Genomic DNA, 17,071 nt, shown 5'->3' on the forward strand with positions numbered 1-17,071 from the left:
TAGAAGTGGTATAGCCCAGCCAGCCGCAAAGCCTCCCTTTACAGCAGAGAGAAAAAAACCATGTTGACTTGGTTTGAAGTAAGGTCTCAGACTTGAACGAACTGCAGCACCCAGGTCTCCTGTGATACAATTTTAATGGTAATAATAAAGCACTTAGACCTTGACCAAGTTGTATAACATTTGTTTAAAGTAATTATTACTTAAATGTTTTGAAACATAAAAAGACAGTTCAATTGAATGAAACATCTGTCATTGAAATTCTGTGTTGCACATTAAATACTTGTTATTGCATTTATATAAATTAGATTTATAGACATGAATTAATGTTTGGTTGGTTATTTTACTCAAATACTTGCAACATTCTTTGTCTCTGACTAAGCAGTGGAGGATTAAGTGACGACAGTATGGACTCTGTCAACACCCCTGGAACTTATTCGTCTACCTCCACACTGATCCAGAAGGGTGATATTATTGGTAAGTATAATGACTACATACAAATAGTTAATTATGTCAGACTATGGGAATAATTTTGATTTGGACTTGAAACCCATTCCGCCTACTCTTATCCTTTAGAGTTTTCTTAGGACACAATTTCAAAATAAGGGTGAAGCCATTATCCAAGATGAGGAGAATTTTTTTTTACTCAAAGGGCTGTGAATCTTTGGAATTCTCTATCCCAGAGGGCTGAGGAGGCTTGGTCATTGAGTATGTTAAAAGCAGAAATTGAGAGATTTCTAAATATCAATGACATAAAGGGGTATGGGGATAGTGTGGGGGTAAAAAGGCATTGACGTAGATGATTAGCCATAACTGTATTGAATGGTGAAGCAGGCTTAATGGGCTGAATGGCCTCCTTCTACTCCTATGTTCCTATGTGTTGGCACTTTAAAAATAGATCTGAGTGGTGATAACTGAAGGAATGACTAAATTAGAGTTGTATCTTTTGATACAACTTTTGAGGGGAAGACTTACAACCTTTCTATGAAAATAACATCAAAACCTGAAAACTATATTTTAGAATGTTTCCATCTAGGTTGTATTTTTGCAATTGTTCAAAATTGGTATTTCACTCTAATTGTATTAATTACACATTGACCCAAACATTTGCATCCTACAAAAAAGAAACTGGCAACTGTCTTAATTTCTCAGTTAAAATAATTCTGCATGGCATAGTGTTCAACTGAATATGCCCTGTGGTGGCATTTTGATTAGTCCAGGAAATGCAATGTGGGAAGAGTTCAAAAATCTATTCTATGGCTGCCATTTCCTGGCTACTCTGTGGTGTTGCCACAGATCATATTTAAGGGGAAGGATACCAAAAGGAAATTTTGTACATATTTGTGATTAACTAGTATTTAGAATTTTTTAATGTATCTTATACTACAGTGCCCTAACATTATGGGGACTTTAGTTTTCAGATGACATGGCTGTCATTACATACAGTCAGTTGATGTGAAGTTCAGGCCTCCATCAGTGAGTGACTTGATTCCGTAAGATACTTTACCATGGAAACACCACTGATTAATTAAACAATCTTTCAACATTACTGTGATTCTCGCAGCTTTTATGCTCGAAAATGGATTCTGTTAGATAATGCCAGAATAGCAACTATGCACTTGCAGAACTGCCTCTAAAGATTTGGGCATTTAAATGTTTTCTAAATGTAAAACTTCTCAAACAATTGGAACTGGAACTGTTCACAGTTAATATTAGTGTCTTTATATTTTTGTAAGGCATATTTTTCTCCCTATAATTAGACCACAGCATGTTGTGGATGCACTTATTTGTCCTGACATGTTCTTTTACTGTGAGCTGCAACAGGATATATATGATACATAGATAAATGTTCGCTTACTGGTTGTCCCTTAGGTTTCGATGCATTGAAATTGTGCATAATGCAAACTCGCCAACCTTCATTTCTTTGATGTTTGTTTGGTTAAGATGAATGGTCTTTGGCATCCACTTTTAAAATTCTCACAGCCGAAATACATGATAGGAACTAGAAAAAAGAAGGCAAATAAAAAGTTTGAAATTTTAAAAATCAACAAACACTTTTTATAAAAGATGGTTTGAGTAGAAAAAGCAACATTAAGTGGCAAGTAAGAGACAATGAGGGAACAACAAAGCAAACCCAAGAGTAGTGTTATAAGAAGATATACTTTTTTGTAGCCTTGTGATACTCTAATGCATAGCATTCAGTTTTCATTACTCTCTTATTAATGGTTGTGTTAGTGTCAAAGTGGATAAACAGAAAACTTGAGAAACCACTACCCTTTGTAATAGTTGGCAATTTAAGCATTAAAATACCTTGCATTGTTTAATGTGATGAAAATCACCACTGCAGGAGTTCCTCAGGGTCCTCGGCCCAACCATCTTCGGCTGCTTCATCAATGACCTTCCCTCCATCCAAAGGTCAGAGGTGGGGATATTTGCTGATAGCTGCACAATGTTCAGCACCATTTGTGACTCCTCAGATACTGAAGACTCCGTGTCCATATGCAGCAAGACCTGGACAACATTCGGGCATGGGCTGATAAGTGGCAAGTAACATTCGTGCCACACAAGTGCCAGGCAATGACCATTACAGCAAGAGAGAATCTAACCATCTCCCCATGATATTCAAAAACATTACCAGTGTTGAATATTCCACTGTCAACATCCAGGGGTTACCATTGACCAGAAACTGAACTGGACCAACCACATAAATACTATGGCTACAAGAGCAGGACGGAGGCTGAGAATTCTGTAGCGAGTAATTCACCTCCTGACTCCCCAAAGCCTGTGCACCATCTACAAAGCACAAGTCAGGAGTGTGAAGGAATACTCTCCACTTGCCTGGATGAGTTCAGCTCCAGCAACACTCAAGAAGCTTGACACCATCCAGGACAAAGTAGCCCACTTGATTGGCATCCCATCCATCACCTTAAACCTTTCACTCCCTCCACCACTGTTGCACAGTGGCAGCAATGTGTACCATCTACAAGATGTACAATGCAGCAACTCACCAAGGCTCCTTAGGCAGCACTTCCAAACTGGTGACCTCCACCACCCAGAAGGACAGGGGCAGCAGGTGAATGGGAATACCACAAATCTGCAAGTTCCCCACCAAGCCATACACCATCCTGACTTGGAACTATTTCGCCATTCCTTCACTGTTGCTGGGTCAAAATCCTGGAACTTAACAGCATTGTGGGTGTACCTACAGCACATGGACTGCAGTGGTTCAAGAAAGCGGCTCACCACCACTTTCTCAAGAGCGATTAGGAATGGGCAATAAATGTTGGCCTAACCAGTAACGCTAACATCTCATGAAAGAACATAAAACAAAATACATGCTTCATACTTAGAAAATTGTTAATGAGCACTGAAAAGGGGAGCTTCTGTCTGAATTTTGAAATGCAACTATTTTCTCTTTGAATAGATATTGTCCGAGTGAATTGCGTACACCAGACTTATCTTAATAATCTTGTTTAAATAACCTATTTATCGCATACAATACCCTCCGAGAAAGTTAATTTAATCATACTTGAACATTATTGTGTGATTAAATTGTCTTTTTTTTGGTTTTATAGCTTCGAAGATCCTACTGACAAAGAAATATAAATATGTTTGTAGAAGTTTGTAATTAACTTTTTTTCCCCATGTATAATTCCTGTGGTGTTATATCTCTTTCCTTCAGTAATCGGTTTAGGAGCAGTACTCAGAGTTATCATGAGCTTCCATTCTCCACGGGAGAAAGTAATTCTTTGACAATTGGACCATAGTAAGTCTAGTATGGCTTCAAACTCTTCATAAGCAGCATGAAAACTAAAACTGTTCCAATCATAATCAGATTATTTTCAATTCCGGTGTTAAGCCATATTATTGAGGAGTAATTTTATTTTTAAGCTAACAGTCCTGTTTTGGTGACTTGGGAGGAAGGACTTTTCACACTTATTCTTAAAATGAAAGTAGTGAGCTCCACCTTTTGGTGAACCTTGTGTCTGTGCAGTCAGGGTCCATATATTTGTTCACTTTTTCCTAAATGTACCAGTAATACTGGATATACTTTTGGCTGTGTGTCAAGAAATTATGGATTTCTTCCTGAAGGATGTGTTATTTATTACCCTCTTCTTAAAATGTTGTCCATTGATCCCAACCCTTACACGTATGTTAGGATTTTGCCATTAAGAAATTTTATCTCAAAACATCCATATTTTATAAGGTTTAACAAGTATGTCAACATTTTCATAATGGGAAAAGTTTATTTGCTGCTTGTAATGCTGTACTGTTTCTCACCAGTGCTGATACTGACGTAAGTTGCCCCAGATTCATTTGCCATCTTGTTTTTTAACTCGATGTTTGGATATTTTTTCTCAATTTATCAGTTATTGGAAACCTGATTTTCAGGTTTTTTACCTAATGAGTATGGCGTCTAATTGTCTGTTTCTTTAGCTGCCCAATTTTGGACCTCTGGTTATGACTTCATACTACTACCTTATTTGCTTTTCCAAGTGGTTGTGCACCAAATTTTAGGTTTCAACTTAACACCTCGCTCCCCCACCTCCATTTGCCTCCCTGGGTGGCTGGTGTTGAGTATACCACTTTAAGCCTCAGGCCATACATTGTCCTCCGCCTCCGCCTTTCCCTTCTACCCCATATTACTATCTCTGACTTCTACATCTATGTCGTCTCTGTGACCTCTGACCTTTCCCCACACTTCCTTCTCCTTAGCATTTCTCCCTGTGATCTTTCTTAGTGGTGACTAAGCATGAGTGAACTTCTGGTTCTAAAGAATAGAAATCCTTTACAAATACTTATGGCCATTATGCTATACAAATATATGTAATACTGACTGTTTTAAGTAATGTTGCAAAACAGAGTTTTTTTACCTCAAATATTAAAAAGGTTTTTGTTTTATTTTAACTTTCCTTTCACATTGGTGAAAACATCTGGCACAGGGGCACCATAGACCTAAAAATCATACTATACATCGCATTAACTTTTTAGCAGTCAATGCAAACCAAGAGCCTATTTTTCCTGATTAAAAAAATAAAAAAGGCTTTTTTGGATTTTAACCTATCCTTTTAATGACTATGGGTAGCACACTGAAATTCTCAGTAGGGAGAACATTCACATAGTCACACACTTGGTAAAACAGAATATCATTCAACTTGTCTTGAGTGACATCACACAAGATCTCAAAGTATATGAAAATGTTGAACTACATGGAAATTCTATGTAGTCTAAATCTCTCCTCCATTGCCTAGTACAGGATTATCAGAGAGGCATCATCAACCATCTGATTTTCATGCAGGCTCCACTACAAATCTACACTATTGTCTGGTAGCTTGGACTGGAGTTAAGGGCCAATCGTTGTATACATTGGCCAGTATAGCCAAAGTGAGAGTTGAACCAGAATCCTAACCTGAAGTGATCTGTATTTTCCTCCCTGTTGGAGTAACATTTTCCACAGTTTAAGAAATTATAAATGTTTATTTCCTTTCTCTTTGTAGAGGTGAAAATCGCCGATGAGGGAGAAAATATAGAGCCAGAAATCATTTATCCTATAACCTGTGGAGAAAGTAAAGCTAACCTCATTTGGAAAAAGTTTGTTTGTCCTGGTATCAACATAAAATGTGTTCAGGTCGGTGATCAGTTCTGTGCAGCTCTTTGTATAAAACGTAGTTTTTAATGTAGTGAAGGCAGGGGGCAAAGAGAAAATTGCAACTTTTATTTCAGCCGGAACAATAAGGAAGCTGACTTTAGAGTAAGCGATGGCGGAAGCTTTGAAGCACCAATCGGCAGTTCCATAGAATCACCTCACAGAGATTATTTCCATTATCCCCCACCCCTGTTTTGAGTTTTCAGCAAGTTTGGTGCTTTATCATGGAGGGAGTAAAAACCTAATGAAAATTCATCAATGTACCATTGTTGCATACCTTCTTTCACTTAGGCATTTGTGGAAACCTGAGAGCTCTTTCTACATGTCTTATTAGGTCTCATCAGTTTATGGACCTCCCACACAAACTGGTCAGACCTAATGGAAGGGAAAGTAGATAGGACATATGTAATATAAGAAAAATAAAGAAATTATGACTTTGGAGAAACCTATTCTATATCATATATATATTGGTAGAACCATATAGATTATAGAATGAAAAGAGGCCATTTGGCTCATGTATATGTTTCTGCTGGCTCTTCTGCAAGAAGAATCCAATATCTAACTCTATAACTATTAACTTGCAGTGTCTATTTTCCTTTCCAGTTTGACAATCAGCTTATAAGCCCCAAAGAATTTGTGAATCTAGCTGGAAAATCTACATTGAAAGACTGGAAGAGAGCTATCCGTTTGAATGGTGTCATGCTGAGGTTTGAGAAACGCTATTACTAATAAAAAGTTTAGCTTGCATTATTAATGTAATTTCAAAATATAAATAAAAATAAGTATATTTTAATAATCAGTCTTAAAATGGATGTACATTGCCCAGAGAATTGATAACATCAAGATTTAGGAACAAAGATGAGATCAATTCTCACTCGTGTCAATGGTATTTGACCAGGGATAGCCCTGTTAGGTGCATCTTCCATTTGAGTTTTTTCTCAATTCCAAAGACCTGATGGGGGAAAGATTAGACAACAGCAAGGGCACTGGAAAATAAACGCTGTCATTCTGAGATGGAACAAGAGATTTTTGCTCCATGGAGCCACTGCCAGGGTAGCACCTCAGCCTGAAGACAGATTGCTGACTACTGTGACATCCTAGATTCTCTGTTGAGTGCAGGGATCTAGAACCATGATAGCTGCAGTCTGAGCTGTCATGACAGCAGTTTAAAATTCCACAGGAGCACTTACTCGGTCTGGCTGAAATGTGACTCCAGATCCACAGCAAAGTGGTTGACTCTTAATGGCGCTCTGAAATGGCCTAGCAAACTACTCAGTTAAGGACAGTTAGGGATGAGAAATAAATGCTGACAGAAACACCCACATTCCGTGAATGAATAAACAACTAAGACTTTTAGAAGCTGCTTGTTCTGCGGTGGAAGCTGAGACACAGACCATCAGACACTGCATTATGGTTGGTCCCACGAGTGTGCTGGTGGAGTTAACCACAGTTCTGTGCTGGAGAGGATGGGCTTCAAGCTCTGTGCAAAGTCCTGTGAAGAGTTGGTGCCACCCTCCTCCATGCTCTGTGACATTGAATGTGCTTTCTGGCAGGCTTTCCAGCATACTAGATGTTTCATTATGTACATAAATCAACCTTGTTCTGTAGCCTGGCTTATCAGAGTCTTCATCTGAGTCCTCTGCCCAGAATTCACATGCAACCCAGCCTTCTGACTAGCTGGTGCCTTTGCTGTCGTTGGCTCCTACCCTGCCTGCGAGGCAACTGTCCCCAGTGTTCCATTACATGCAGATCCCTCTTTATGCTATCCTCTAAAATGTGCACCATCTGAGTTGGTGTCTGCAAATGAGAAGTGAAATGATGGCGTGTTTTCATCATCATTGTTTTCCTGCTCTGGGAAGGCTGCAGTTTTTGGGTATCGGAAAGGAAAAAGAGGCAAGAATAAGGTAGTAATGAGAAGGGAGGGGAAAATAAGAAAGGCATACTTATGTCACCTGCAGTTTGTAAGCCAGAATAGATTGTGGGATGAGCAGGAAGTGGGATGTGAGAAGGAGGATTAGATATGAGGATACCATTATTTTTAATGGATTCAGCCCTGCTGCTGGCCACGAGGTCTGCAGTGGCTCTTCCCATAATGGGAAGCTCCATACTATTCATGAGGATCACAACATGCAAGCGCATCTCTCCCCCTCTGGTTAATTTCTGCTTCCTCCAACTGTGCACCACCTTCAACAAGAAAGAATTTGTCAATGATGTGCAATATGCTAGTATGATGTGGCTGTCATGGTTGAACAGCTTGCATTGTATATGAGGTGTGAGATGAAGGTGTAAGGCTTGCAACAGTGCTAAACGTGTGAGGGTGAGTTGAATCATATGAATGTTAAGTATGAATTCTGAGTGATAGGGATTGTTTGTAGTTGAGTAATGGGCAGTGGGGTGAATTGAGCAGTGGTTGAGGCTAGGGATGGGATATGGTATTTGAAGATGCATTCACTGGCCTTGACCACTCTTGTGAAGTTATTAAACTCCTTGCAGCATTGCATACATGTTTTTGGGACTTAACTCCTAGCATTGACCTCTGTGGCTGTTTTCACTGTCTTCTCATTGGGCAGAATTTTCTGCCTGTCGGGTGGGCGAGCCCGACCCAATCTCTGGTGGTCGGGGAGCCGATCCCCGCCGGAGAGGCGGGCCCCACTGCCATTTTATGTGGGCGGGCCAATTAAAGCCCGCCCAGCGTGACATCCGGCAGGAAACGCCGTGTGCTTCCTGTGCGGGCGGGGGGGTGATTCCCCAAAAGCGAGAGTGCGCTCTTTTGCGCATGCGCATGAAAGAACGCACATCTCCCTGAGACAAAGTGCTCCCTCAGGGAGATTGCTTACACATTGAAAAATATCAAAAATAGAAAAAATAAATTCCCTAACATGTCCCCGTCATGTGACAATGTCACATGAGATGGGACATGTTCATAATTTACACTATAACTTTATTAAACTTTTTAAAACCCTGCATGAAACCTCATCCCGCCGGTGGATGAGGTTTCATGTTTTATCTATTTGCCGCCGGGGCTCCTGGCCTGCCCGCCAACCTTAAGTCTGCTTATATAATTGATCCTGTCAATGGCCTCAATTGGCCATTGACTGGTCGGCGGGCCCCCAGCTGATTTTGCTGCGCCCCACCTTCCTGAAAATTTAAATGGGCCGGGATGACGTCGGGGGTTCCGCCCAACGTCATCCCGTGTCATTTTACGCGTCGGCAAGTGGGCCCCGCCCCCTGCTCGCCAACGGCAAAATTCTGCCCATTGTCTGTATGGAAGGGGCCTCCTTGCCCCAATGTGGGTACTGGACACCTCCTTGTTTCCATCTCCTCTACAAAGACCTGCTGTGCTTCGTCTGAAAACTTTAGTGCAGGCTCGCTCACTCTCTCTCTCTCTCTCCCCCCCTCTCTCTCTTTCCCCTTCCCCCTTTTCATGGTCAGTCATTGTTGCATAGCACACTATTCCCAATGACCACCAGCAGCCACAATGCACCTTCCTTTTAAGAGTTGCAGGTGAGCTTTTAACTGGCATCAGCAAGATAGAATTTTTGGCCTTATGCTGATGCGTGTAGTCAGTGAACAAGATAAACAGTGCTTGCTGCACGCAGCAATCATTCAAACAAGCAGGCAGTAATAGGTTGCAGTGCTGTTTGCATTGCATTAAATTGACGTAGGGTAATTGTGTATCGCTATTCCTGCACCTTTGTGGGCTTTTTATGGGCTATCCAATTTAGTCCCTGATGTGCTTGGTGCCTACTTGATGGCTTTTACACAAGGAACACTATAGATTAAAAGCACGGCCCATGTTTTAACGTTGGCAACTAGAGGCACAATGCAGACAATGTAAAATATTGTAAGCACTGAAATTGTTCTGTTAATTTTGTAACTAAGAGAGGAAAGATCACGCAGCAATTGAAGGACGACTGCATCTGCACTGCCTTGAACATCTTTTAGTTCTTCCAAATGAACATTAGTTACACGTCATTTGAACAGTAAAGCATTTTACATGGCACAAAAGAGCTTGCATGATGCACCATCAGGAGAACACTTATCGAATGAGTTGTTCTCTGCAGAATTGATTTGTCAATTGCTTTTGGCATAAGGGCAAATTCAGCCAGTGACTAATAAAACCTGGGGCACACAAAGGCATGCCATAATTTGATTCTGTTGCATTAGTGGAAGGTTATGTTGAGCCAAACATTTTTGACTAACTCAAGTTTCATGCACATTAGCTCATGCAGTGAGAGTGAACCTTTGGTTGAGTGTTAGTTTTCCCACCTCTGAGTCAGACAGTGAAGGATTTGTGCCCAGTATAGACAGCCATTGGAGACGAGAACATTGTCTCTAAGTACTGGAGTAACATCTAGCAGGGTACTTATATCTGGTCAAAATGACCACTGGCTCAGTGGTAGTATTTCTGCCTCTCAATTGGAAGGATTGGCTTCAGGCACAGTTCAGACAGCCTTGACAATTAAAGGTCAAAGTCAGCACTGGATATTGGCTTAATATTTGTGCCCGATGGGTGTGAGCGGCCCGTTGTCACATTCCCTGTACTCCCCCACACCGTTATAAAAGAGTAAGTGAGATAAAAGCCATGAGGAAGGCAGTGGGAAACAACCTCAATTGCTCTACCCTAGAAAATGGCTCAAGAATCTTGAGTGTGAGATTTGAATTAGGACCTGCTCTAGGTCTTAACACAATGGACGGATGTATCTCATGCATCTAACATGTAATCCAGTAGAGGGCAGACAACCCTAAGTGTACTGAAGCTCCAAGAGCCTGTCGACTTGTATAGTGATATACTATAGTAGGTAATAATACAGAAGTTGTCACTTGAGATGTCATCTGCTTCTAGTTTATAATGCATATGTATAATTTTCAGATGCAACTTATTAACTGAATCTGTTCTACCTTTACTTCACTGAAGAAAAATCATGGATTCAGGAGAATTGGATTTCTACCAGCATAGTAAAGTGTGTTCCAACACATGCCGTAGTACAAAAATTGATCTTTCCAGTGCCAGATCATCTTTGAGCAGTCAACAATCAACAGAGTATATCCCAGTGACTCCTGCAATAGCTGATGGTAACACATTTTCTTTATTAACATCTATGCAACTTTTGTATGCTGCAAGTCAAATTGAATGAGAGATGATTTCTGCTTAGAAACAGGTATTTGTTTGGCTCAGTTGGGAGCACTCTCATCTGAGTCAAAATGTGTTTAAGTGCCACTCCAGGAGTGAAGAACATAATCTAGGCTGACACTTATTGGAGGTATTCATCTAAGGCCCAGTATGATTGTTCAGGTGGATATATGTGATCTGATGACACTATTTGAAAAAGAGAAGGGAGTTCTTCCGGTATCCTGGCCAACATTCTTTACTCAGATAACACCACTGACAACACTAGATTAACTTTTTTTCATCTCGGTCACTTTTTTTGGGACCTTGCTTTGTGCGTGTAGGCTCCTGTTGCCTTTAAAACAACAGTGACTGCGAGCAAAAATAATTAATTGGGTGTAAAATTTTTTGAAATGTCTTAAGGGTGTGGTAAGGTGATAAATTAGGTTCTTTCTTTTATTCCTTTTTTTTGTACCAAATTTTTTAATTCATTTGAGAGAGAACATGAAGTCAAAAAATTGGTGGCCTCATATCAGTACTGCAAGTGTTTCTCTCTCCTGACAGATGCTGTCAGACCTGCTGATTATTTCCAGAATTTTCTGTTTTTAATAGAAGTTTCCAGCAACTGCACTATTTTGCTTTCGCTGTTGTAGTACGGCAAGTATTTAGCAGTCGTTGGCAAAACAAAGGCGCTTGCTGCTGACCTCGAAGAAACTTTGCTAGAGAGATTTAGCGATCTATGGCAAGGACTTGACTTTCCTTTCTTGATGGCAGTTTAAATCTGGCTCCAAGTCAAAGGGATCTTCGGGCATCCAGCAGAGTGATGGGAGCAAACAGAGTAAACAGCCAGTCACATTAACGTATTCTCACACACAGCAAACAACAGCACAGTTATCGTTACTTTTAATTAAAATTTTCAGCTAACAAAATAAATAAATTAATTTGATTGGTTTAAGAAAGAAGCTAAAATATTATTAAAACAAACTTAAAAGAATTATTTAAAAAACCTGTGGAATTTCTTTTATTATGGAGAAGTTTGACATTCTGCACGTATCAAATTAGCTTTGCGGGGCCAGTGAGGGTGCTTAGCAGTAATTAAAAAGCTTGTATGGCATTTACCAACCCAGTTACACCCTCATTCAACAAGGTGTTACTTTATCAAAGCTTTATATAGCATGACTAACTGCATAAAAGTGTAAGTTTCGTCAATTCACTGCTTATGGATTGCACTCTAGGCAGGGTCCTCAATAGTTCACCTTCTGGCGGATCATAGCATCACTGAAAGCAACTTCTGGATTTCTGTGTTATTCTGCTCACATCTGGACTCTCTTAAGTTGCTGTTCGTTTTGGTGGAGTAGTGATAGCAAATGCAGAGAGTTTTGCCATCGTTACCACCGCAAAATCCGGACCTTTTTTTTTTGATTTTGTGTGGTTAACTATTGCTTTTAAAAATTACTGGTTGTATGTTGGTAGTAATGTATATGGAAGACGTAGAGAAAAATAGAGAAATATGTTCAATAGCAAGTATTGTAAGGGGCATGTGAACCATGATGGTATATCTATTACTGTGGTATATCAACATGTCAAACTAAAGAAATTGCTGTGAAAGTGTGTTTACATTTTCTTTGGATAATAATGTTGCTTCTTGTAAATTTTTCAAATTTTTAAAAAAGCAGGTTTTTTTCTTATGGGGGAACTAACAAATAGATTCTTTAAAAGCCATCAAAAATTCTTTGACTACCTTTCCATTTAAGTGACGACATACACCATCAGGGCATACTTTGGCTCTAGTTTCATAGAATTAAACTTTGGTTGTTGTGGAGCTCTTCTTTAGAGCCACTTGTCTCCACTGAAAACTAAGCTAACAGATGTGGTGGAGCGGGGAGGGGGGAAGGAAGTGATAGTTTGCCTTTGTAGATGGCAGACATTAAACTGGACACATGCCAAAGCTGTCAAGCAAATACAGAAGTTTGAAATCGAAATGTATTAGAATAAGTTTAAAATACAATAAATTAGCAACATTGATTTGATAAACTTCTCTGAAGGTGATGCCATTATTCTTATTGAGATTTTGAAAAGTATAGGATAGTAAGTACATACTTCAAAAAATTGAAACCATTCATGGGAAGGCTATTTTGGGTGATGTCTCTGTTATAATTATTTCATGGCACCTAATACAAGAACAAAAAGAAATGACCAGTTTTGAATATTACAAAAAGTAAATTTTATACATGGTTGCTTAGAATCTGTTGTGGTAATTGATGGATAGAAGGCAATTAAGGTTAACTTAACATTTGTAATCAAAACTGTAGTTTGTGGGTTCATTTTATACACTAATTATAAACTAGGCAAGGGTGTTGATATACTATGGTACAAATGTTTCCTTCAGAAAAATTATATTTTCTATTTAGAATAATAATGGCAATGTAAGCGCTTAAAGGACAAAATATTAACATGGCTTAGATTAATAAGTGATAATCTATTCATTATTTATCCTTACAGATTATTGCACATTTAATGAATTAGTTTCTTGGCAATAAATGGGGGAACTGTTTGGTTTTCTAAAAGGATAGACTTGTTTTATGTGAAGTGTTGAAGTAGTGAATACAATTTAGTGGGCCCACCATCTCCTTCTTCCTAATTTCCAAAACTTGTGACCTTTTTAATTTCTGCTAATGTTCTATAGAGTATGAAGCAACAGGCCAGTTAACCTAACATCTGTCATTGGGAAATTGCTAGAATCCATCATTAAAGAGGTTATAGCAGGATACCCAGAAAATCAGAATTTGATCAGGCAGAGTGAACGTGGATTTGTGAAAGAAAAATTGTGTTTAGCTAATTTTTGAAGAAGTAACAAGTAAGGTGGATAAAGGGGAACCTGTGGATGTGGTCTACTTGGATTTCCAAAAGGCATTTGATAAGGTGCTACATCAAAGGTTACTGCACAAGTTAAGGTTACATAAGGTAGGGGGTAACATATTAGCATGGATAAAGGATTGGTTAACTAACAGGAAGCAGAAAGTAGGGATAAATGGGTCTTTTTCAGTTTGGCAAGCTGTAACAAGTGGAGTGCCACAGGGATCAGTGCTGGGACCGCAACTATTTAAAATCTACATCAATGATTTGGATGAAGGGACTGAATGTATGGCAGCTAAATTTGCTAATGACATCAAGATTGATAGGAAAGTAAGTTGTCAAGAGGAGGTAGAGAGTCTGCAAAAGGTTATAGACAGATTAAGTGAGTGGACAAACATTTGTCAGATGGAGTATAATGTGGGAAAATGTGAGCATGTCCACTTTGGCATGAAGAATAGAAAAGCAGTATAATATTTAAATGGAGAGTGATTACCAAACTTGGTGGTATAGAGGGACCTGGGTGTCCAGGTACATAAATCACAAAAAGTTAGTATGCAGGTACAGCAAGTGATTAGGAAAGCAAGTGGAATATTGGCATTTATTGCAAGAGGAATGGAATATAAAAATAGGGAAGTTTTACAGCAACTGTATAGGACCTTGGTGATACCACATCTAGAGTACGGTGTGCAGTTTTGGTGTCCTTATTTGAAAAAATACAATTGCTTTAGAAGCAATACAGAAAAGGTTCATTCGACTCGTTCCTGGGATGAGGGGCTTATTTTATGAAGAAAGATTGAACAGGTTGGGTCTATACCCATTGGAGTTTGGAAGAATGAGAGGTGATCTTATTGAAACATGTAAGATCCTGAGGGGTTTTGATAGGGTAGATACTGTGAGGATGTTTCCACTTGTGGTAGAGTCTAGAACCAGGAGACACAGTTTAAGAGTAAGAGGTCTACTGTTTAAGACTGAGATGAGGAGAATTTTTTTCTCTCAAAGGGTCATTCGTATGTGGAATTCTCTTCCCCAGAAAGCAGTGAAGGCTGGGTCATTAAATTTATTCAAGGTAGCATTAGACAAATTTTTGATGGACAAGGGAGTCGAGAGTTATGTGGGGGGCAGACGGCAAAGTGGAGTTGAGACCACAAGCAGATCAGCCATGATCTTATTGAATAACAGAGCAGGCTTGAAGGGCTGAATGGCTTACTCCTTCTCCTAGGTCCTATGTTCCTATGAATAAAAGTAAGGTACTTGCTGCCCAGTATACATGAAGATTGATATTAGGTACCACCCACCGCATGCCAGGTAGGAGTGGGTTGGAGTTTAAAAGTAAAAATCATGAAATGTGACACCAACTTTCCACAATTGAACCTGCTGCCATTTTTACAGGAACGAGTTGCATGGTATGTCTGTTCCGCTCTTGAAAGATGGAACACTTCATTCTAATATTTAAACCAAGCTTCCACAGTACATTTGGAGGTCTGAGTTAAATTTACTTCTGGTTGCTCAGATTCTCCAGGGCTCGGGCAACTCAGCAGGTAAATTGAGATGGGAGCAGCCGATTTGTGATTTTTATATTACTGCTTCTGAGCCAGGAGGCCTCCCAGAAAACCTGTTGCTGATTGAGGTTTATCTCCCTGCGATATGCCGATGTCTCTTTTTCTCCCATCCTCTGCACTACCCCTGCTCCGCAACTGCCATCTGCCCACGATTTCTTCCTTCCATTCCGATTGCCAGGCCAACCCTCCTTTCTACCCCGCCATCTTCTCCAAATTGCTGGGAACAGTCATCGAGGTTCTGGCTGTGGCCTTCTGTCATTGGCATTCCTGCTTGGCAGATGACCAGCCTGTGAATCTGGCTGGCTGCCTTGCAAGAAATGGTACATATAAAAAAAAGATAATGAAGACATGCCATTAAAGCCTCCACATCTCTACGATTTCCAGTTCCCCCCCTACCCACTTCTACCCATTGTCATGTTCCCTCCTTGTTTCTTCGTAAGTATTTGGGCTATGGCCTCCACCTATAAAAAGTTAAAAGGGGGTCAGATGGAGGTTAAGAGCTGGTGCAGAAAGCATTCCCATACTTGCATTCTGCACATGACTTAAAATGTTGGACAGCTGTCATGTATAAATGAATTAAAAGAATTATACAGCTTATTGATTCTTGAAACTCCCCTTAATGACCTCAGGGAACAGGATTTCCGACCATGCGGATCAAACTACTGTAGAAAATGATCCAATACTAAAAAAAAGCATCATGCTCACTGAGGCTCAGCCAGGATAGGTTGTCGGGACTAAGTCTCTATTCTTGGCTTACTGCCATCAACTGATTACCATACCCAAAACATTTCTCATGTACAAAACAGCAGGATGTCTCTCAATCAGGAAGGCAGTCACAAGGTTGCTGTAAAAAGACTAAATAATCAGCTTAAGAATGCCTTCTTTTTCCCAACAGCCTCTTCCATTCAAGGAAAACACTAAATGTATGCATAAACTGTCAGCCACAATTAATATATTGTATCAAACTATCTAATGTACAATGCTTAAAGCAGCATAAGATATGTGCTTTTTTTAATGTACTGTATGACAGCAAAGTAAACAAAGAAAATGAAGATAGCAGTGCCTTGGTCAATAGAATAATAAAATCTATCAAATGGCTCAAAAACCTCCATGCACTGATGAGGAGAGACAAAAAAAGAGAAGGATATTAAGAACAGCTGCAACTGAAATATATTTTATTGAGGGGTACAGGAAAATTCTTCTGAATGATTCAGTGACTAATACATTATTTATTTTTCAGAAGAATACCTCAGTACCTAATTCTTGACTGATTCCTGACTTTTTCAGTTAATGGCTCACCTGTCACATCTAGAATTGAGAGTTGCGAAGACAATTCTGAATGGATTTCAACAATACCAGGTACTGAGATTTAGAAATTCTTCAAAATTGCATTAAAATATTATCAATCTATATTATAATTCTAAGCATTTATATAATGGCCATTGGCACATAGTTGGAAAATTTAGGCCAAAGTGTAATGTACATATAGTTCTTGAATAGGCTCACCTACTACTAAAGATTGTAAATTCAAGGCAATTTCCAATGAGTGTGCTGTTATAGTACAGATGATGTGCTCTCCAAAGGCAGGACTTTTAGGTTGGCGGGTGGGCGCGATCGGCAGGCTTAGGATTGGCCGGGGAACGGACCGCCGACCACGATTTCATGCTGGCTGGCCAGCCAGTGTGAAGCACGCACTGAAATGCTCAGTGCTGCCGGCATGGGGGCAGAAGGAGGGCGGGCGCTGATGTAAGCGCAGGCACGGGCAAGCGCTGAACGAATACTCCCTGAACGCAGAGGGTTGCCTCAGGGAGCTGAAGACTTGAAAACCAATAAATAAAGTTTTTAAAATCAGGAAAGAAATGTCCAGGCATCACAGTCAGTCACCTGGACATATACATGATA

At 39.8% G+C, this 17,071-nt stretch overlaps 1 protein-coding gene across 2 annotated transcripts in view; it reads left to right on the top strand.

The window, feature by feature from the left end:
• Positions 1-17,071, top strand: part of gmeb2 (glucocorticoid modulatory element binding protein 2) — a 91,257-nt gene that overhangs the window by 33,831 nt on the left and 40,355 nt on the right. For both annotated transcript variants that reach the window (XM_078555296.1, XM_078555297.1), the window contains exons 3-7: positions 383-474; positions 5,496-5,626; positions 6,248-6,351; positions 10,563-10,720; positions 16,457-16,528. In XM_078555296.1, the coding sequence (XP_078411422.1) occupies positions 383-474; positions 5,496-5,626; positions 6,248-6,351; positions 10,563-10,720; positions 16,457-16,528 (557 nt within the window). The remainder of the gene's footprint in view (positions 1-382; positions 475-5,495; positions 5,627-6,247; positions 6,352-10,562; positions 10,721-16,456; positions 16,529-17,071) is intronic.

Source organism: Cetorhinus maximus, chromosome 13, assembly GCF_964194155.1.
Source record: "Cetorhinus maximus chromosome 13, sCetMax3.hap1.1, whole genome shotgun sequence".
Lineage (NCBI taxonomy): Eukaryota > Metazoa > Chordata > Chondrichthyes > Lamniformes > Cetorhinidae > Cetorhinus > Cetorhinus maximus.